Source organism: Callithrix jacchus, chromosome 6 (genome assembly GCF_049354715.1).
Source record: "Callithrix jacchus isolate 240 chromosome 6, calJac240_pri, whole genome shotgun sequence".
NCBI classification, from domain to species: domain Eukaryota; kingdom Metazoa; phylum Chordata; class Mammalia; order Primates; family Cebidae; genus Callithrix; species Callithrix jacchus.
In genome coordinates, this window is record NC_133507.1 from 59,911,571 (window position 1) to 59,934,358 (window position 22,788).

The 22,788-nt window shown below is 36.3% G+C and overlaps 1 protein-coding gene across 12 annotated transcripts in view; it reads right to left on the reverse strand.

Moving 5' to 3' along the window:
• Positions 1-22,788, reverse strand: part of PPIG (peptidylprolyl isomerase G) — a 49,759-nt gene that overhangs the window by 16,428 nt on the left and 10,543 nt on the right. For 4 of the 12 annotated variants that reach the window (XM_054257564.2, XM_054257563.2, XM_054257567.2 and 1 more), the window contains 9 exons: positions 20,318-20,436; positions 17,534-17,585; positions 17,137-17,286; positions 16,963-17,037; positions 15,564-15,671; positions 14,875-14,919; positions 13,979-14,066; positions 8,362-8,391; positions 8,133-8,272 (listed from right to left, as the gene is read on the reverse strand). In XM_054257564.2, the coding sequence (XP_054113539.1) occupies positions 8,133-8,272; positions 8,362-8,391; positions 13,979-14,066; positions 14,875-14,919; positions 15,564-15,671; positions 16,963-17,037; positions 17,137-17,197 (547 nt within the window). In that variant the 5' untranslated portion in view covers positions 17,198-17,286; positions 17,534-17,585; positions 20,318-20,436. The remainder of the gene's footprint in view (positions 1-8,132; positions 8,273-8,361; positions 8,392-13,978; positions 14,067-14,874; positions 14,920-15,563; positions 15,672-16,962; positions 17,038-17,136; positions 17,287-17,533; positions 17,586-20,317; positions 20,437-22,788) is intronic. The other 8 variants (XM_008998739.4, XM_035304595.3, XM_008998740.5 and 5 more) reach the window with 3 other exon arrangements.

The window sequence follows — 22,788 nt, forward strand, 5'->3', positions numbered from 1 at the left end:
CATTCAAATAGCCACAAAAAGCGGGATCTCCAACCTCAAAATTGCAAAGAGAGAAGGGCCCAGGAAGACTGATTGCCCAGACTCACCAAGACCATACACAGATGGGCCCAGACAGTCAGATTTCTTCAGAAGTCTTTTTGTTTCCTTTCAGGAAGTTTTTTAAAAAAAGAAAAAAAATTTCTGTATTTATTTCTTTTTAAATGGGGTGTAAATCTCTCACACAAGGCTTTAAATATAACAAAGATAAACACCACAGTGTTACACAATGCTTTTTGACTGTTCCCAACTAATTATTTTAAGGATGCCATCAAATTTAAGATGCATGACAAAATCTACTCTGACCGATGTTCTGAATGGTAATTCAAGGATTATGGAGTAACAGGGGCCCAAGTGTGTGTTTTCAAACTAAAGATCTTTTCCTCTTCACAGTGTGATTCAGAACAGACTAGGCATTGGAGGTCCGGCCCAAAACAAATCTGACCTTTTAGAAACTCCTGGGCAGATACATATTAATAAAGGGCCAAATATTCTCAAATTGTTAAAACTTATGAAGGCAAGGTATGCTAGCTTAGCATGAGTTTGAGGGACACACAGTTGGATGTTACATCAACTTCGTGGCCCCAATGGCATGGGCAAAACTATCATTTATTTCTTTAGGTTACAATACATTATAAAGACCTTAGTAGTATATAAACAGCTACATTCATTTACTTCCTCCTTTAGGGAAATACTCACGTACTGCCTTTTTAGTGACAATTTACAACAAATTTATTAGAGAGTCTATGATTACTGTTTATGGTTTAAAATACAAACTTTTGTGTATTTTTAGTAAAGACAGGGTTTCACCATGTTGGCCAGGCTGGTCTTGACCTCCTAAACTCAAGCAATCTATCTGTCCCCTTCAGCCATCCAAGGTGTTGGGATTACACGTGTGAGCCAGCCCCTGGCCAAAAACTCTTTTATTACCTCAATCTCTTTCTGAATACATAAACCACACAGCATCGTTAACTTTATTTACTTATATATTTTTAAGAGATGGGGTCTTGTTCAGTTGCCCAGGTTGCAGCCTTAAACTCCTGGGCTCAAGTGATCCTCCTGCCTCAGCCTCCCAAGATGCCAGACTACAGGTGGTTAATTAAAAAAAAATTTATTTATTTTTTGGTAGTGAAGAGTCTCGGCCAGGCGTGGTGGCTCACGCCTGTAATCCCAGAACTTTGGGAGGCTGAGGCGGGTGTATCACGAGGTCAAGAGATCGAGAACATCCTGGTCAACTTGGTAAAACCCTGTCTCTACTAAAAATACAAAAATTAGCTGGGCATGGTGGTACGTGCCTGGTACGTGCCTGTAGTCTCAGCTACTCAGGAGGCTGAGGCAGGAGAACTGCCTGAACCCAGGAGGCGGAGGTTGCGGTAAACCGAGATCGTGCCATTGCACTACAGCCTGGGTAACAAGAGGGAAACTCTGTCTCAAAAAAGAGTCTCACAATGTTGCCCAGGCTGGTCTGAAACTCCTGCCTCAGCCTCACAAACTGCTGGGATTACAGGTGTCGGCCACTGTGCCTGGCCACTTAACTTTTACAAGAAGGCAAAAAGATCCTAACACAAGGGACCTTAAAGACTAAAATATAATGAAGATTTTCTAGATGACTTGGGAAGAATACTGCCTTAAGCTAAAATATTCCCACTATACTAAAAACACTCTAAAGTTTAAACATTAGTAGGTTCAGGGTTTAGAAGTAACAAACATCATTATAGATTGTTTTTTAGTTTTTTTTTTTTAATTTAAATAATTGCATTTGTAGAATATCACGCAAAGATTCTCAACATCTTGTTTTTTACTGAATCTTCAAGAAATAAAGCATACATTACACCTGTTGTTTATAAGTAAGGATGGCCAGTCTCATGTAAAGAAATCTCATGAGCTGCAGCATATACCTGCAATCATTTACCTGAAAATTTTTTTTGACATCACAGAAAAGAAAATAAAATTAGCAGACACAAAATGGAATGCAGAGACAAAAACAAAATTTTAAAAATAATCATTTTGCCTTTGCTATGGCCATCTTGGGTATTTTAAAATCAAAACAAAACAAAATGTAGGTATTTCTAAATATTATAGAGGAAATCAGTATACCTAAAAGGTGAGATGAAAATGATCTACTAAGGGCAATTCTTAAGAAATGTTAAAGACATTTAAACTTTAATGAGTCAGTAACATAACAGAAAACGCTCTAATTCTCGAACTTGGGTTTGAGGTCTCTTTTCCTGACATGGTAAAGAACTTAATCTTCTTGGCTATCTTTGTCTGTAAAATAGGGATATACAATACTATAGTTACTGTGAGAATCAGAAAGCATTATAGATGATTCTCAGATGTGCTAACCCTAAGAAACTAATTACTGATATTATTATTAGTAAGAACAGAGTCAGTTTAAGGTTTTACTGCTTTCTATACAAGTTTGAAGGTAATCTCACACATTATTACTTTTAGTATGTTAAACCCAGTATCTGTAATAAAATAGTACCAGCCACATATTTCAAATATAAAGACTGAAAATATTTACTTAACGTTCTTACCATTTCAAACAATATATCAAATTAGTCATGTTAGCTTCAGATGGTCTGGTCTAAACAAAAGAAAATTTCTTAAACATGTGGAATGCTTCTGAATCTAAGTACTGCTTAAAGAAAAAATAATTTATTCCCTCAGTTTCTTAATCGATCTTCTTCTCTTCAACTGCCATCTAGCCCGAGTCCCTTCCTCTATCAGAATATTTATTTACTAACTTATTAAACTACTGTTAAAAACAAACAAACAAAACTCAGTAGAAGCAAAAGGGTAAATCATTACAAATTAATAACCAGAAAAAGTTACGTGATTCCATGGTAAATGAACAAAGTAAGAAGTAGGATAAAACATAGTTAAAACACAAAACTGCCAAGAACACACAGTGGGGGAAGGACAGTCTCTTCAATAAATGGTGTTCGAACTAGATATCCACATGTAAAAAAAGAAAATCAGACCCTTATAACATATATAAAAATCAACTAAAAATGGTTTAAAGACTTAATAAGACTTGCAACTGTAAAACCACTAAATGAAAACACACAGAAAATGCTCCATGACATTAGTTTGGGCAATGATTTTTCTGGATATGACCCCAAAAGCATAGGCAATAAAAAGTAAAAATAGGCAAATGGGATTACATTAAACTAACCAGGTTCTGCACAGCCAAGGAAACAATCAGCAGAGTGAAAACACAACCTCTGAAATGGGAGACAGTATTTGCAAACCATACATCTGACAATGGGTTAATATCCAAAATACATATAAAAAATGCAAAAAACTCATCAGCAAGAAAACAACCTAATTTAAAAAAGGGCAAAGGACCTGAAGAGGCATCTCTCAAAGGAAGATATACAAATGGTCAACAGGTATATGGGAAAAATGCTCAATGTCACTGAACATCAAAGGAATGCAAATTAAAACTACAATGAGATAGATAGCACCTCACACAATAGCTAAGATGAAAAAAAAAGGAACAAAAACAAGGGAGAGGATGTGAAGGACACTCTTGTACACTGTTGGTGGGAACGGAAATCAGTAGAGCCATTATTAGAAAAGTTCCTCAAAAAATTAAAAATAGAAAGAAGGGCATTACATATGGTAAAAGGATCAATGTAACAAGAGCTAACTACCCTAAATATAAATGCTCCCAATACAAGAGCACCCAGATTCATAAAGCAAATTCCTAGAGACCCACAAAGACACTTAGACTCTCACACAGTAATAGTGGGAGACTTTTAACACCCCACTGTCAGTATTAGAAAAAACCAATGAGACAAATTTAACAAAGATACTCAGGACTTGAACTCAGCTCTAAACCAAACAGACTTAATAGATATCTACAGAACTCTCCACCCCAAATCAACATAATATACTTTCTTCTCAGCACCACATCGCACTTATTATAAAATTGACCACATAATTGGAAGTAAAACAGTCCTGAGCAAATGCAAATAAACGGAAATCATAAGTCTCTTAGACCACAGTACAATCAAATTAGAACCCAGGATTAAAAAACTCACTCAAAACTACAAAACTACATGGAAACTGCACAACCTGAATGACTATTGGGTAAGTAACAAAATAAGAAAGAAACAAGTAAGTTATTTGAAACCAATGAGTAAAAAGACACAACATACCAGAATCTCTGGGACACAGCTAAAGCAGTGTTTATAGAGGGAAATTCATAGCACTAAATTCCCCCAGCAGAAAGAGGAAAGATCTAAAATCGACACCATAGCATGGCAATTAAAAGCAGAGAAGGAAGAGCAACCAAATTCAAACGCTAGCAGAAAACAAGAAATAACTAAGATTCGAGCAGAACTGAGAAGGAGATAGAGACATGAATAGCCCTTCAAAACAATCAATGAATCCAGGAGATAGTTTTTTGAAAAGATTAACAAAATAGACCACTAGCCAGACTAATAAAGAGAAACAAATCAAATAGACGCAATTAAAAAATGATAAAAGGGATATCCACCACTGATCCCATAAAAATACAAACTACCATCAGAGAATACTATAAACACCTCTAAGCAAATGAACTAGAAAATCTAGAAGAAACGGAAAAATTCCTGGACACATACACCCTTTCAAGACTAAACCAGGAAGAAGTCAAATCCCTGAATAGATTAATAACAAGTTATGAAATTGAGGCAGTAATTAATAGCCTACTAACAAAAAAAAAAAGCTCAGGACTAGATGGATTCACAGCTGAACTCTACCAGAGGTACAGACAGGAGGTGGTACGATTCCTTCTGAAACTATTCCAAACAACAGGAAAAGACAAACTCCTCCCTAATTCATTTATGAGGCCAACATCATCCTGATACCAAAACCTGGCAGAGACACAACAGAAAAAGAAAATTTCAAGTCAATATCCCTGATGAACATCAATGCGAAAGTCCTCAAAAAAAAAAATACTGCCAAACCGAATTCAGCAGCACATCAAAAAGCTAATCCACTACGCCTTCAAGTCGGCTTCATCCCTCAGATGCAAGGCTAGTTCAACATAAGCAAATCAATAAATGTAATCTATCACATAACAAGAACCAATGACAAAAACCACATGATTATCAAATAGATGCAGAAAAGGCCTTCGATAAAATTCAACACCACTTCATGCTAAAAACTCTCAATAAACCAGGTACTGGTGGAACATATCTCAAAATAGTAACAGCTATTCACGACAAACCCACAGCCAATATCATAATGCGCAAAAGCTGAAAGCATTCACTTTGACAACTGGCACAAGACAAGGATGCCCTCTCTCACCACTCCTATTCAAGATAGTATTGGAAGTTCTGGCCAGAGCAATCGGGAAAGAAAGAGAAATAAAGGATATTCAAATAGGAAGAGAAGAAGTCAAATTGTCTCTGTTTGCAGATAACATGATTGCATATTTAGAAAACTCTATCATCCTTGCCCAAAATCTCAAGGTGGTAAGCAACTTCAGCAAAGTCTCAGGATACAAAAATCAATGTGCAAGAATCACAAGCATTCCTATACACCAATAATAAACAGCCAAATCATGAATGAACTCCCATTCACAATTGCTACAAAGAGAATAAAATACCTAGGAATACAACTTAAAAAGGATGTGAAGGACTTCTTCAAGGAGAACTACAAACCACTGCTCAAAGAAATAAAAGACACAAATGGAGAAACATTCCATGCTCATGATAGGAAGAATCAATATCATGAAAATGGCTGTATTGTCACAAACAATTTTTATAGATTCAATGCTATCCCCATCAACCTACCACTCTTTCTTCACAGAATTAGAAAAAAACTACTTTAAATTTCATATGGAACCAAAAAAGGGCCCATATAGCAAAGACAACCCTATGTAAAAAGAACAAAGCTGGAGGCATTAAGCTACCTGACATCAAACCACACTACAAGGCTACAGTAACCAAAACAGCATGGTACTGATACCAAAACAGATATATAGACCCATGGAACAGAACGGCAGCCTCAGAAATAATACCACACATCTACAACCATCTGATCTTTGACAAACCTGACAAGAACAAGCAATGGAAAAAGGATTCCCTATTTAATAAATGGTGTTAGGAAAACTGGCTAGCCATATACAGAAAACTGAAACTGGATGGACCCCTTCCCAACACCTTATACAAAAATTAACTCAAGATGGACTAAAGACTTAAACATAAAACCTAAAACTATAAAACCCTAGAAGAAAACTTATGCAATACCACTCACGACATAGGCATGGGCAAAGACTTCATGACTAACACATTAAAAGCAATGGCAACAAAAGCCAAATTGACAAATAAAATCTAAACTAAAGAGCTTCTGCACAGTGAAAGAAACTATCATCAGAGTGAACAGGCAACCTACAGAATGGGAGAAAAGTTTTGCAATCCATCTATCTGATAAAGGGCTAATACCCAAAATCTACAAGAAACTTAAAAGAAATTTACAAGAAAAAACAATGCCATCAAAAAGTGGGTGAAGGATATGAACACACACTTCTAAAGAGAAGACATTTATGTGGTGGACAAACATGAAAAAAAGCTCATCACTGGTCATTAGAGAACTGCAAATCGAAATCACAATGAAATACCACCTCTCACGCCAATTAGAATGGTGATCATTAAAAAGTCAGGAAAAAACAGATGCTGGAGAGGATATAGAGAAATAAAAACACATTTACACTGTTCATGGGAGTATAAATCAGTTCAACCACTGTGGAAGACAGCGTGGTGATTCCTCAAGGATCTAGAATAAGAAATGCCATTTGACCCAGCAATCCCATTACTGGGTATATACCCAAAAAATTATAAACCATTCTACTATAAAGACACATGCACACGTATGTTTACTGCAGCACTATTCACAATAGCAAAGACTTTGAACCAACCCAAATGCCCACCAATGACAGGCTAAAGAAAATGTGGCACATATACACGGAATATTATGCAGTCATAAAAAAGGCTGGGTCCATGCCCTTTGCAGGGACATGGATGAAGCTGGAAATCATCATTCTCAGCAAACTAACACAGGACGGAAAACCAAACACCACGTTCTCACTCATAAGTGGGAGCTGAACAATGAGAACACATGGACACAGGGAGCCAAACATTACACATTGGGTGTGGGAGGGACAGTATTATGAGAAGTACCTAATGTAGATGACAGGTTGATGGGTGCAGCAAACCACCATGGTATGTGTGTACCTATGTAACAAACCTACACATTCTGTACATGTATCCGAGAACTTAAAGTATAATTTTAAAAAATTGAAAACAGAACTAACACATCCAGCAATCCCACTACTAGGTATATATCTGAAAGAAATGAGATCAGTATGTTGAAGAGTTATCTGCACTCTCGTGTTCACTGCTGCATTATTCACAATAGCCAAGATATGGAATCAACCCATTTCCATCAATGGATAAATGAATTTTTTAAAACTGTGGTTTACATACACAACGGAATACTATTCAGCCTGTCAGGTGGAGCAACATCAATGAACCCAGAAGAACTTATGTTGTATGAAATCAGCGAGGCACGAAAGGATGAATCCTATATGATCTCACTTACATGTGAAATTTAATAACGCTGAAGTCACAGAAGTAGAGAGAAGAATGGTGGTTCCCATGGGATTAGAGAGGGGAATGTATAGGACAAATGTTGTTAAAGGATATAAAATTTTAGTTAGCTCAGAGGAATGAGTCCAAGAATTCTATTGTATAATGTGATGACTACAGTTAACAATATATTCTTGAAAATCATTGAGACATTTTACGTGTTCTCACCACAAAAAAATGTTAAGTATGTGAGGTAATACATGTTAATTAGCTCTATTTATCCATTCCACAACGTATACATATTTCAAAACATCACATTGTTCACAGTAAGTAAATACAATTTTTGTCAACTTAAAAAAGTAAAAAAAAAAAAAAAAGCACAAAAATACATTTTAAAACAAAAACCTCACTTTTATATCAGCCTGAGTATAAATTTCATGCCAATTATTTAGAGTGTCTCTGCTTATTTTGTATGTGTAAGTATTCTCAGAAATATGTACTTATTTTTACCTTTAGATTTGGGAATCAGCTCTCCACAACTGAGTATCCGTACTTCCGCAAATGGTTTGCTAGCTGCATCTGTTTTCTGGTTTTCTATCTCTCTTACAACTTCTTGGCCAGAGATTACTTGTCCAAAAACAACATGATGCCTAAAGTATCAAGTAAAAATGATTAAATAAAAGCTTCTTATTTCAAGATTTATTTAAAACAGTTGTAAAATAAATAAAATAATCTTTACCCATCTAAATGAGGAGTTGGTTTTGTTGTTCTTTTGGAAGTCATCGGATAGAAGAATAAAAACAAAGTCAGAGAAAAACAAAGTTAGCATCTCTAAAAAGGAAAAAAAATAACTGTGTTGAAAACAAAGACATCAATTGCTATCTTAATATAATCACATTACCTAAATCTTAACTAGAACAGAAGGCAAAATGCTTTCCACAAAATATATCAAACTTGTTATAATTACAAAAGCAATACATACCTATTCACTGCTGAAAACTTGTATGTAACTAAAATATACATTTCAGTGTTGCTTCTTTTTTTTTTTTTTTTTTTTTTTTTGAGACGGAGTTTCGCTCGTTACCCAGGCTGGAGTGCAATAGCGCAATCTCGGCTCACTGCAACCTCCGCCTCCTGAGTTCAGGCAATTCTCCTGCCTCAGCCTCCTGAGTAGCTGGGATTACAGGCACGTGCCACCATGCCCAGCTAATTTTTTGTATTTTTAGTAGAGATGGGGTTTCACCATGTTGACCCAGGATGGTCTCGATCCCTTGACCTCGTGATCCACCCTCCTTGGTCTCCCAAAGTGCTGGGATTACAGGCTTGAGCCACCGCGCCCAGCCCTTCAGTGTTACTTCTATCCATTCATGTTTCTTGCACTTAGAACTGAGTTCTTACTGAACTTTTCAATCTTAACATTTTAAACAGTTAAGCGCAGGCTATCTTCTTATGGTCCTCTGATGTATTCTGTTGGACTTGAACAGAAATGGTTTACACAGTGTTTATAAGTTGTTTCTGTTTTTGTTTTAGAGACAAGGTCTCATGCTGTTTGTCCAGGCTGGAGTGCTCGCACAATGTTGGTTCACTGCAGCCGCCACATCCTGAGCTCAAGCCATCCTCCTGCCTCAGCCTCCTGAGTACCTGGGACTACAGGTACATGCCACCATACCTGGCTAATTTTTGTATTTTTTGTAGAAAGAGGTCTCACTATGTTGCCCAGGCTAGTCTCAAACCTGAGTTCAAGCGGTCCTCCCATTTTGGCCTTTCAAAGTGCTGGGATTGCAAGTATCGTCCACCGCACCAAGCTGAGTGTTTACAAGTTTTTTAATTAGATGCAAAAGATCTGGATTAAGAGTTGTGACAAAAATTAAAATAAGCATTTTTGTGGCAAAAAAGTTACTTTTAAAAAAATCCCACCCCCTCAGCATCAACCTTAAAGCTATGTAGTTAAGAAGGCTGCTACCTGAATATGTACTAAAAACACTAGCATGAAAATTAAAGATCAGTATTTTATGAGCTTTATTTTAAAAAACCTTATCAAAAAGCTATTAGAAATTTGAAGAAAGTAATATAATTTATGCTAATTTTGGTTAAAGCATGTACCATACCACTGAAAAAATTATAACACATAGCTGAATTTTTAGGTTTGCCTAACTATAAAGTTAATGACCTACTATTGTTTCCTCATTGTAACACTATGCTTAACTCACAAAAATTACCTATAAATGTAAAAACCTAGGTGTACACTATATGTGTAGTCCTATAACATGTTATGGTCACAATGCATATATACGATTTACATCTAGATATAGTTGATCCTCACTTCACTGATACTCTATTTGCAAATCTGCCTGCTCACTTAAACTAATTTGTAATCCCAAAATTTAAAAATTACAGCTTGTGGTGCTTACATGGTAATTCACAGATACAAATAGAGTGGCAAATAAGTGTCTTGGCAAGGATATGGAAAAATAAGAACTAATGATTGCTAATGGGAATGCAAAATAGTGCAACCACTATGGAAAACACTATGTAAGTTCCTCAAAAAGCTAAACAGAGTATTACCATATAACCTAGCAATTCACTCCTAGGTATATATTCAAAAGAACTGAAAAACGAAACTCAAATGCCAATGCTCACTGCAGCAGTATTCACAATAACCAAAATGTGGAAACAAGCCAAATGTCCACTAACAAATCAAGAAATGTGGTATATACACATGGTGGAGTATTAGCTATAAAAAAGAATGGAGTTCTGATATATGCCACATATATAAACAAACCTTGGAAACATTTTTTTTTTTTATGGGATGGAGTCTCACTTTGTCACCCAGGCCCACGCTGGAGTGCAATGGCTCAATTTCAGCTCACTGCAACCTCTGCCTCCTGGGTTCAAGCAATTCTCCTGCCTCAGCCTCCTGAGTAACTGGGATTAGAAGTGCTCACCACCACACCCAGCTAATTTTTGTATTTTTAGTAGAGATGGAGTTTCATCATGTTGGCCAGGCTGGTCTCGAACTCCTGACCTCGTGATCCTCCCACCTCAGCCTCCCAAAGTGCTAGGATTACAGGCCTGAGCCACAGCACCAGGCCTCTTGGAAACATTTTTAAGTGAAACAAGCCAGATACAAAAGGATAAAAGTTGTAGGATTCCACTTAAATAAAATACCCAAAACAGGCAAATTTACGGAGGTTACCAGGGATTGGGGAAAAGGGGAAATGATTACAGAGGCTCTGCAACGATGAAACAATTCTGGAAATAGTGGTGATGACTGTACAACATTGTGAAGAAACATGACTCGCTGGGCACAGTGGCTCAGACCTGTAATTGCAGCACTTGGGGAGGCTTCTGCGGTAGGATTACTTGAGCCCAGGAGTTTTGAGGCTGCAGTGAGCTATGATTATGCCACTGCACTCTAGCTTGAGTAGAGAGCAAGACTCTATCTCAAATAAATGAATTAATTAATTAACTGTACACTTACAAATGGTTAAAATGGCAAATCTTACATGTTACAGTACAAAAAAAATTTTTTTAAAGACTGAAGCTCTCTAAAAATTCACATCATTTCCTTTAAATAACCGGAACACAGAAAGGTTACCAACAAAATGTGAAGATACAAGGTAAAACCAAAATTTAGAGGGAAGATTCCGAAAATATGTATGAAAGATTATATGACATTAACATAGGAGTTTTGGTTAGCACAGAAAGGATTTTATTTGAAAGAGGAAAGTAAGTTATAATACTCTGCTGAGAATGTGGTGAAATGAGCATTTACATACTACTGGTGCCAGAGTAGTATGTAAACTATCCTTTCCTTTTGGAAGTCAATGTAACAATACATATATACAAAGGCTTAAAAATGTGTAAATGGTTCATTAAGTAAACTTAAGTATTAAAACTGTATGAAATGATAAGCACAATGTTCACTGGAGTAGTTTGAAAAAGAGGAAGCAAACAAAATGTCAAAAAATGAAATAATACATAGTACTTTCAAGCAAGAGATTAACATGTGGCCATTAAAATTCTAATATTTAATAATGTGCGGAGATTTGTATCATAGCCAAAAGCTGATTACAGAGCAACACTCTACAAACATTTTTATTGCATAGAAAGATGCTCTGGAGATTTTTGTGTGTGGCTTATCTGTGTTTTCTTTTAACAACAAAGAAGTAATTATAAGTTGTTTTGTTTAGTTTATTTGTTTTTGAGATGGAGTCTTGCTCAGTCGCCTAGGCTGGAGTGTAGTGGCACAACCCTGGCTCACTGCAACCTCCACCTCCCAGGTTCAGGCCATTCTTCTGCCTCAGCCTCCCGAGTCGCTTGAGATTAGAGGCACCTGCAACCACGCCCAGCTAATTTTTGTATTTCAGTAGAGACAGAGTTTCACCATGTTGGCCAGGCTGGTTTCAAACACCAGACCTCAAGTGATCCACCTGCCTCGGCATCCCAAAGTGCTGGGATTATAGGCATGAGCCACTGCGCCCAGCCATAAACTGTTTCGTTTAAAAAGAAAATCAGAGAGACCCATATTATGTGCAATTAGTTGAATAAACTATGGTATATACAAACAATAGAGTACTATGCAGCTTCGAAAAAGAGTAAGAATGATCTCTACAAACTGACATGGAATGTTTTAAAGGATGTACTGTTAAGTGAAGAGTGAAACAGTATACATGGTATGCCATCTATTGTATAAGGGAAAGTGAGAAAGTGTACACATGTATCTGCTTATGTTTACAAATGAAAATACAGGACGATAAACTGGAAATTAGGTTGATTATTAACATGGATAGATGGAACGGGGTGAAAAAAACAAGGAAATGGGAATGGAGTAGAAGGGATGGCTGGGAGACACACGTCACAGTATTCTTTTTGTTTTTGACTTTGGAAATGTTACTATTTCATAAACTTTAAAAAAAAGCAGAGAACAAAATAAAACCCAAGTCAAAACAAGGTAGGAAGGAGAACAAAATGAAATACAATCAGAAAGGAATAAACCTAACATATTTTGAGTGAATCACAAAACCAAACCCAAAAAGTGTTTAAGTCACTTTTAAACTTGATTTTTAACTACCTACACTCAGTCTAAAAACAAAAACAACCATAAATAAATAGTGGACTCTAGTCAATAGGTCCTTCTTTACAGTAGTATGGTACGGCAATTGTTTATTGGAGGATTAATAAATGAAAGAAATGTTGAAGATAATCAGGAGCCAGATTTCTCACTGTTGAAGTCACAAATATGGAATAGGGAAACAACAGAATAATCCACATGGTGCTGACAAATTAAATTCCTCAGAGACCAGGACAGTTCAAGGCTACTGAAGAGAGCAAACCTGCATCCATAAGACAAGATTTAAAAAATAGGCATTACTGACAGGAGGCCTGGTCACAATTTTTTTGTAGTCAGAATTGGAAATCCTTAACATTTGGTGGTTACAAATAAATTTTAATGAGAAGGTAAATTCATAAATACAGAATCTATGAATAGTGAGAACTGACTGCATTTTTTGTAATTAAGTAATTTATGGAGAAATTTTCTGTGTAAACATCCAGTTTCTCACTGAAATCACCCTTCTAAATTTAGCATCAATAGAAGATTCTTGCCTGAGTCAATCATTACTGTGATGATTACAAAATGGTGACTTTTCTAACTCCACCATTCCTTTTAAATGTATTAGTTGACATTCTAATATGGGAACAGCTTTCCCTTCTCCTTCATTATTTATTCATTTATTTATATCAATGTAGGCTATTGGTTCCTATTTGACCATAAACTAGTATGACTGTTTTTTATTTTGAGGGAAACCTTTAACTTGGTTCCCTGTGTTCTCTTGACAAGTCTCCATTATTTCAAAACATTAGCAGAACAATTTAACTTCCCCTCTTTCAAGATTTTCCCTCTTTAACAATTTTGGCCAGGTGCCATAGCTCATGTGTATAATCCCAGCACTTTGGGAGGCCATAGTCGGAGGACTGATTGAGCCCAGGAGTCCAGCCTGGGCAACCTCATCGCTACAAAAAAATTGAAAAATTAGCCAAGTGTAGTGTCCCACACCTATACTCCCAACTACTCAGGAGGCTGAGGCAGGGAGAACTGCATAAGCCAGGGAGGTCAAGGCTGTGGTGAACCGTGACTGTGCCACCACTGTACTCGCCTGGGTGACAGAGCAAAACTCTGTCTCAAAAACAAAAACAAAAAAAAACACAACAAAAAAACCCAATTCTTTGTTCCCCCTCCTTCAGCAATTCACTCCCTTGTAGATTCCTCTATTTATTAGTAATCAACGGCAGGCACACAGAGAAACGGCAGACCAAAATGGGATGTTTTAAATGATCAGATTATAAATACTTACATGAAGAATTGTGAACCATTTGTATCCTTCCCTCTGTTGGCCATTGACAAGAGAAATTCTTTGTTGTGTTTAACAGCGAAACTCTCGTCTATGAGAAGTAAAGTTTTCAGTTATAGGTATAACCTCCGAAAAAAATTTCATTTTCACTTCTATTCACATCTGATATATTCTTTAGTGCCAGACACAAATTACTTAGATAACGAAGTTAGATTATGAAAGAACAATATCAAATATGATCAATTTCCCTCCCATCTTCTAAGACAGATGTTAATTTTCTATCATTTGCTTAGAAACTCCAATACTATCTCGATCCCCTTCCTTTCCATTTATATTTGTCCTTCACAATTTCTGAAAAAGATAAAACCACTTTATTTAAATAAAAAAATGAAACTGTCCTTAAAAACAAGAAACAGCGAAAATAAAAGGGGAAAAAAAAAAAAGAAAAAGAAACAGCTGAGCACAGTGATATGTGGCTGTAGTCCTAGCTACTCAGGAGGGTGAAGCAGGAGGATCACTGGGGTTCAGAAGCTTGAAGCTAACGTGCACTATGACTACCCCTATGAAAAGCCACTGCACTCCAGTCTGGGCAACACACTGAGATTCCATCTCTTAAAAAAAAAAATGAGGAAGTCCAGATTACATTCTTTCACATTTCATCTGCTTCATTTCTGAGCCAGACAGGCTCACATAGTATTATTTAGTCTGGACTCATTAACTTAACTTTTGCCATAGCATCACTTATTGCAAAGGGAGGAACTTGTTTTCCAATCTTGGGTTAGAATATTAAGAAGGCAGCCAGAACACTGATATATCCTTTAATGAATCTTATTGATTCAATAGAGAACAAGATAGAATAAAAGAGAAAATATTTAAAACATAAATGCAAACATTTTTACCTTCAAAAAATCCTCCATAGATAGATTCTCCTCCTCGTCCATTTCCTAAAAATGAAAAACATACTCTTATAACTCTCAAGATATTAAGGTCCTCAAAGGTGCTACCTAAACAAAATACTTCTTAAAAAGTAAATTTTTAAATAATTTTGAATTAACAATATTCAAAGACTGCAGCAAATCATAAAAGAAATTAATGTCAATAATGACAAGGTCCCAAATTACTTTCTTTCCACTATGATACGATAGTAAGAATGCAACAAAGACCATTAAAATACAAAAAAAAAAAACACTTTCGGATTCTAATTACTCAGGTCTTGCAACAGGTTAATGACATTTTTTTCAAGGTGTTTAAAAGTACAGTTCTGATATTTTTACAATAAAAAAGTAAAACTTATACTGTAGTAAAGAGTACCACTTGTGACAAAAATCAAACACATACACTGACAGATTACTGAGATGTTTTGTTTTGTATCCAGAAGCATATTTCTGAAATTAATTCATGTGTCAAAGGCAAAATTATTTTCTATGAGCTTCCTTCTTTTATGTATTTCTAAGCGTACTTCTAATTGACCAAAGATTAAATGGAGTGAGAGTGACAAGAAAATTAGATTAAAACTTCTAGGCACTTGTCTAACTTTGAGATCTGTCATATTTAACAGAGTCTAATACGGGATTTTTTCAAGTCTCACCTTCACTGAAGTCACCACCTTGAACCATAAAATCCTTGACAACTCTGTGAAAGAGACAACTCTTATAATGCAATGGCTTCTGAGTTGATTTCCCTGTCCCCTTTTCACCTGAAGAGATGAAAAAATTAAGACATTTAATAGAAAGGAAATCAAAGTAGTATGAAAGCAAGGGCAATGTAAAATATGCCTCTCTTGAACCTTATAGACTTTTAAAAATCATATTTTCACTCCTTTCACGAATTTTTTAAAAAATTCATTTAAAAAAATCACCCATATATTTCTGGACAATGTAGAAATCAATCTCAAATAATATCCCATTACAATTAATTTTTTTTTTGGAGACAAAGTCTAGCTCTGTTTCCTAGGATGCAGTGCAGTAGCATGATCCAGATTGGTCTCGAGCTCCTGACCTCAAGTGATCCAGCCACATCTGCCTCCCAAAGCGCTGGGATTACAAGCATGAGCCACTATGCCTGGCCTCTTTTTTAAAATTGTGACAGGGTCTCACCCTATCACTCAGTCTCACTCTATCGCTCAGACTGGAGTGCAGTGGCGCCATCTTGGCTCACTGCCACCTCCACCTCCTAGGCTGAAGCAATTCTCCCATCTCAGCCTCCAGAGAACCAGGGCTACAGGAGCACACCACTATTTGAAACTAATATTCTGTATTTTTATTTTTTTGATACAGAGTTTCGCTCTTGTTGCTCAGGCTGAAGCACAATGACATGATCTCAGCTCACTGCAACCTCTGCCTCCTGGGTTCAAGCAATTACCGAGCAGCTGAAATTATAGGCACCCACCACCACGCCCAGCTAATTTTTATATTTTCAGTAGAAACAGGTTTTGCCATGTTTGCCAGGCTGGTCTCAAACTCCTGACTTCAGGTGATCAGCCCGTCTTGGCCATCCAAAGTGTTTACGGGCATGAGCCTGGCCAATTTTTGCATTTTTAGTAATACGGGGTTTCACCCTGTTGGCCAGGCTTGTCTTGAACTCTTGACCTCAAGAGATCCACCGACCTCAGTCTCCCAAAGTGCTGGAATTACAGGTCTGAGCCGCTGTGCCCAGTCACACCATGCCCAGCCATAATATTTCTAAGAATTACTTTAACGCCCTAGTCACTGCTGTGTAATCTTCATATTAAGAGAAAAGAAGTAATGTGCATGGAGAAATCTAAAATAGAGTGAATGAAAAAATAAAGCAAGCTACACCAGGTGCGGGAGCTTACAACTGTAATCCCAGCTCCTGAGGAAACTTATGTGTAAGGACTGATAAGCCCAGGAGTTCTAGTCCAGTTAGACAACGCTGTAAGAACCTGTCTCTTTAAAAAAATAAAATAAAAAAGGCAAGCCATGTGTGAACAGAGACTACTATTAGAGCAGTTGAAAATGTGAACAAACCTGTACAAAGACAACGAAAGTTCTCGCATGTTTTGGGGCACACATCGGAAAATAATTCAAAGACAACTCTTCCAGCTGAAAAAGAAGGTAGTTGGTTTAAACTTCTTTACTAATTTAAAATATAAAACACTTATTTTTTATATTTTAAGAATAAATGTTAACTAGTATTCTTACCAGGTTGATTGTTAATGGCAATGTCAAAAAAACATCGAGGACGTTGAACCTTTATTCCCATGGCTCCAATACTTAATCTATGAGTAAAATAGTTCAGACAAGGAGACTAAAAGTAGCAAAGATCTTTCACAAATTTCTGGAAAAAAAGTTCTGTGAAACAAAATTAGAAATAAAGTTTGAATTTATTTTGATATTTATTTCTGTTAGGTGAATCTCATGGATTATTAGTGCTTTTTTTTAAAGAAATTAGATTGCATTTTGTGAGGCAATTAGAAAAGACTTGAAAGTCTTAACCATTATTAATTATCAACTTTCTATTTATCAACCAGAATATAGATTAACAGCCCACACAGAAAATTGTATTCACTATGATTAGTGAACTCAACAAGCAGATTACCTTAAAATGAAGAAAAGACCAAAAAAACCAAGGATAACTGTTCCCTTTGCTCCTGTTGGGGGTGGGGGAGAAAAAATGAGAGTTCTGATTAAAATGTGAGACTTTTAAGAAGCAAAAATCATCTAAGAAGAAAAAGTGGGATATTTTAACGACAGTATGCTATTGTTAAATAGCATATGTGGTAGATTTACATTTTGAGTAAAAGCACAACATTCAATTTCACATGAGGGTACTTTCTGATTATGAGCAACAGCCTTTACAGATATGCTAGTATAGACACACACACAAAAAATGCTGAAGAGATACTCTGTATAACAGCTTTATCTCTATAACAGAAAGCTATTATTTAACAGACGTTCTTTTGATAAGACATTTATTTTAAGGACTTAAAATGCTGAATTCTAATACTTGGTAGAAGACGACAGGTAAGGTAAGGGGTAGAAGAAACAAAGGCAGGAAGTGTAAATAGTATCCAAACTGACGGACTCTAAAAATGATGGTTTTAAATGCTATGTTATACTTTAATAAAAATTTACTTTATAAAAAATAATGTATCTAAAACAAACTCTATTCGTCTACCTCCATTCCCTCAAATACTCATAAACATTATCACTCTCCAAGCCAGTTGCTAAGGCTGAAAACCTGGGGGTCATCTTCAGTTCCACTCACTTTCGCTAGCAACTCATTATCCAAACCATTAAGAAGCTAACTTAGCTCCAGCTTCAAAAATTATCCCAAAAGTTCTCATTACCTTTACCATTATTTCTTACTATTCCAATAAGCTCCGATCTGGTTTCTCTGATTTTACTAATTCTATACTGCCTATTCTCCAGAAAGTAGCCAGACTTTGTTTTTTTTTTTGAGCCTGACTCTGGCTCTGTCACCCAGGGTGGAATATAGTGATACGATCTCAGCTCACGCAACCTCCGCCTTCTGGATTCAAGGGATTCTCCTGTCTCAGCCTCCCAGGTAGCTGGGACTACAGGCACACACCGCCATGCTCAGCTAATTTTTTCCATTTTAGTAGAGACAGGGTTTCACTGTGTTGCCCAGGAGGGTCTTGAACTCCTGGGCTCAGGCAATCTACCTGTCTTGGCCTCCCAAAGTGCTGGGATTACAGGCCTGAGTGTCACGGCACCTGGCTGAGATGATTCTTTTAAAATACAAACCTTATCATATCAACCCCCTGCTTAAAACTGTCCTAACATTCCATTTATCTGAAAAGTTTTAGCATGGATTTTAAGCCTCTAGACCAGCACTGTTCAATAAAAACATGAGCCACACAGGTAATTAAAAAAATGTTAGTGGCCATATTTTGACAAATTGCTTAAAAGCAGGCTAATTTTAATATATTCTATGTAACTCGGTATGTACAGGTTGAACATCATTTATAGGAAATGCTTGGGACCAGAAGTGTTTCACATTTTTTTGAATTCTGGAATACTTACATATACATGAGATATCCTGGGGATGGGGCACAGTTTAAACACAAAATTCATTTATGTTTCAAACATACCTTACAAGTATAGCTTGAATTGCGTCTGTAAATTTTATACAATTTAAAAAATAATTTTGTGCATTAAACAAAGTTTGTATTAAGTACTTATATATGAAATTTTCCATTGTGATGCCCAAAAAGTTTCCATTTTGGAGCATTTTGGATTTCAAATTTTCAGATTAGTGATGTTCAACTTGAATGTCCAAACTATTACCATTTCAACCTATAATAAACATAAAACTGTAACTGAGATATATATATATATATATATTTTTTTTTAACAAGTCTTTGGAAATCCAGTGTATATTTTATCCTCGCAGCATATCTTAATTCAGACCAGCCACATTTCAAGTGCTCAATAAGCAGATGTGGCTTGTGGCTACTGTAATTTCAATTATATGGCTCTAAATATTTTAGCTCCTGTTGACCTCTAGGCATTTTCTTCAACTTTCATTTCCTAACATCTTCTAATATTTTCCTCAACTTTATTTCAGCACATTGCTATCCAGCTGTTTCCCCCCCTCCATAACATCCCACAGCCTACGCTTTCATCAGGTCCTTTACATTTGCTGTTCCCTCCACCTGGAATGCTTTCAAACCGTCTTCACTCAGTTCATCCCCTTCACATCATTCATCCCCTTGCTGCTCAATTATCACCTTCACATAGAGGCCCATTCCTAGTCTACCGTATTTAAGAAAGGAGCTCTCATCCTCCTAACTTTACATCCTCTTATACTGTGCTTTATTTTTCTTCCAAGCATTTATTGCTAATTAGTATTCAATTTTTATATCCATCTTCTCTCTCTAGAATATAAGTTCGATGATGTGATAGACCTGAATTTTCAGTCTTACTCCCTTCTCAATTCTTAGTGTTCAAACACTGCTTGGCATATGACAAGAAATCAGTATTTATTAAATGAACAAATAAATGTGAGAGGACATGCATAAGTGAGAATGCAGAATTGTAATAACAACCAAAAAATGGAAACACTCAAAATATCTTACAATAGGAGAGAAACTGAACAAATTAATGTATAAACATGCTATGTAATACTATGTGGCAGTTAAAAGTCTCACTGTAACACAAGCCAAGAAACCTGTTTAGTTGAAAAGAAAAAAAAGTAAATCGTTGGCCGGGTGTGGTGGCTTACGCCTATAATCCCAGCACTTTGGGACAACGAGGCAGGTGGATCACGAGGTCAAGATATCGAGACCATCCTGGTCAACAAGGTGAAACCCCATCTCTACTAAAAATACAAAAATTAGCTGGGCATGGTGGTGCGCACCTGTAGTCCCAGCTATTCGGTAGGCTGAGGAAGGAGAATTGCTTGAACCCAGGAGGCGGAGGTTGCTGTGAGCCGAGATCGTGCCATTGCACTCCAGTCTGGGTAACAACAGCGAAACTCTGTCTCAAAAAAAAAAAGTAAATCGTATGTACTTCTTTTAACACCATAAGAGAATTCCCTATTTCTACAGAGACAGAGATCTTAAGAATACTACATATACCAAACTTCTCACAGAAGCTCTACAAAAGGGACTGGGTCTAGAAATGGAAATCTTAGGGAGACTTCAGCTCTATGTATAAGGTTTGAATTTCTGCAATAAGTATATGTTCATATATTACTTTCTCAAAACTTAAAACTGATAAAAATTTAAAATATCTGCACAGTAAAACAAAATAGGAAATAGAATCTATCTCTAAGTAAATGAGTTATAGGTGATTTTTATTTTAGTTTTTGCATTTCCTAGGTTTTATACAGCAGACTTACGAAAGAAAGTCAGGTAAGCATGTAATTCAAATCTCCAACGACTTTTTCTTTTTTCTTATTGTATTTCAATGACATTTTTTAACGTGTCTCACTGTCATGACTACTACAGACTGAGCATCCCAAATCTGAAAACCCCTAATCTTAAATTTTTTGAGTGCCAAAAAGATATGCTCTCTGTAGCATTTCGGATTTTCTGAGTTGGAAGGTTCAACTGGTAAGTACATTGCAAACATTCTAAAATCTGAAATAATATGGTCCAAAGCATTTTGGGTAAGAGATACTCAACTAGTACTGCTGTTTAACAGTTAAAGAGCTTAGGAAGGCAGGAGCAATGGCTCACACCTGTAATCCCAGCACTTTGGGAGGCCAAGGCAGGGAGATTGCTTGAGTTCTACAGTTCAAGACCAGCCTGGGCAACATGGCGAAACCCTGTCTCCACAAAAAATACAAAAATTAGCCAGACATGGTGGCACATGTCTATAGTCCCAGCTACTGGAGACGCTGAAGTAGAAGGATCACTTGAGCCTGGGAGGCGGAGGTTGCAACATCAAGCCACTGTACTCCAGCCTGTGTGACAGAGTGAGATCCTGTTTCAGCAACAACAAAAAAAAGAATTTTTATTTTCCTCACAAAATGTGTACCTCCTTCCAAAACAGAAACTAAGAATATTGTCGGGCACGGTGGCTCAAGCCTGTAATCCCAGCACTTTGGGAGGCTGAGGCGGGTGAATCATGAGGTCAAGAGATCGAGACCATCCTGGTCAACATGGTGAAAGCCCGTCTCTACTCAAAATACAGAAAATTAGCTGGGTTTGGTGGCACGTGCCTGTAATCCCAGCTACTCGGGAGGCTGAGGCAGGAGAATTGCCTGAACCCAGGAGGAGGAGGTTGCGGTGAGCGCGCCATTGCGCTCCAGCCTGGGTAACAGAGTGAAACTCTGTCTCAAAAAAAAGAAACTAAGAATATTTACCTGAACTCTGGATATTAAATAGTTTTTTAGATTCACTAATGAAGTAAATAATAAACAGATCTTAACTAATGAAAAAAATTATTATTTCTACTTGTCTATGTGAAATCAAAAAGCAAAACGTTGGGGAAAATATTCTCAGCAACTATGACAATGTATTAATTTTCTTACTGTATAACAGTGCTTAGGAATGGGGGAACCAGAGCAATTAATTGAGTAGGGCTGTCCAACTCACCACAGAACCTTAAGCAACCCTTGCCCTATTAACTATCAGTCACTGTGACAACCAAAACCTCTCACTGTCCCTCTATCAAATTAAAGCTGTACCACCTAAGAGTATATGAGCAGAAAATTCACAAAAAGTGAAATACAAAAAAACATAAAAGGTACCAGCAGTTTTCTTAAGCAACTTGACATTACAGACCAAGAACCTGGAATATATTCATATTCATTGTACCTTTTAACATTTTAGTAATTCTATGTATTAAAATATCTGTAAAGGTAACCACTTAAAATAGTCCTTGGGTTTTTTGTTTTATTTTTTTAAATAACAAAAAGCACAAACAACCTAAATGTCTAACACAATAGTTAACTAAATTAATTTGTGATGAAAATAGGCATTTTTAAAATTACATGAAAAAAATCTGTTAAAAGCTAAATGAAAAAGATGATTCTACAGTAATAAGAATTACTTTTAAAAAACCTCCATGAAATGAAATACTATAGTATTCATAGTATAGTAGTCACAGAATTCATACTATAGTATCTATCAGAAGTCATAATCTTACATATTAAAATTACAAAGGTAACATTTTTTCACCAATTGAATTGACAAAAATAAAAAATGTTGACCTTATTCACTGTTGCTGCTAGTAAAGGGATAAATTGATAGAACTACTTGATTGTCAATTTGACAACAAATATCCATATTACAAATGCCTTTAATACCCTCTGACTCAGTAATTCCACTCTAGGAATTTACTTTATGTACATCCTTACACTTTTGTGAATTAAGATATGTT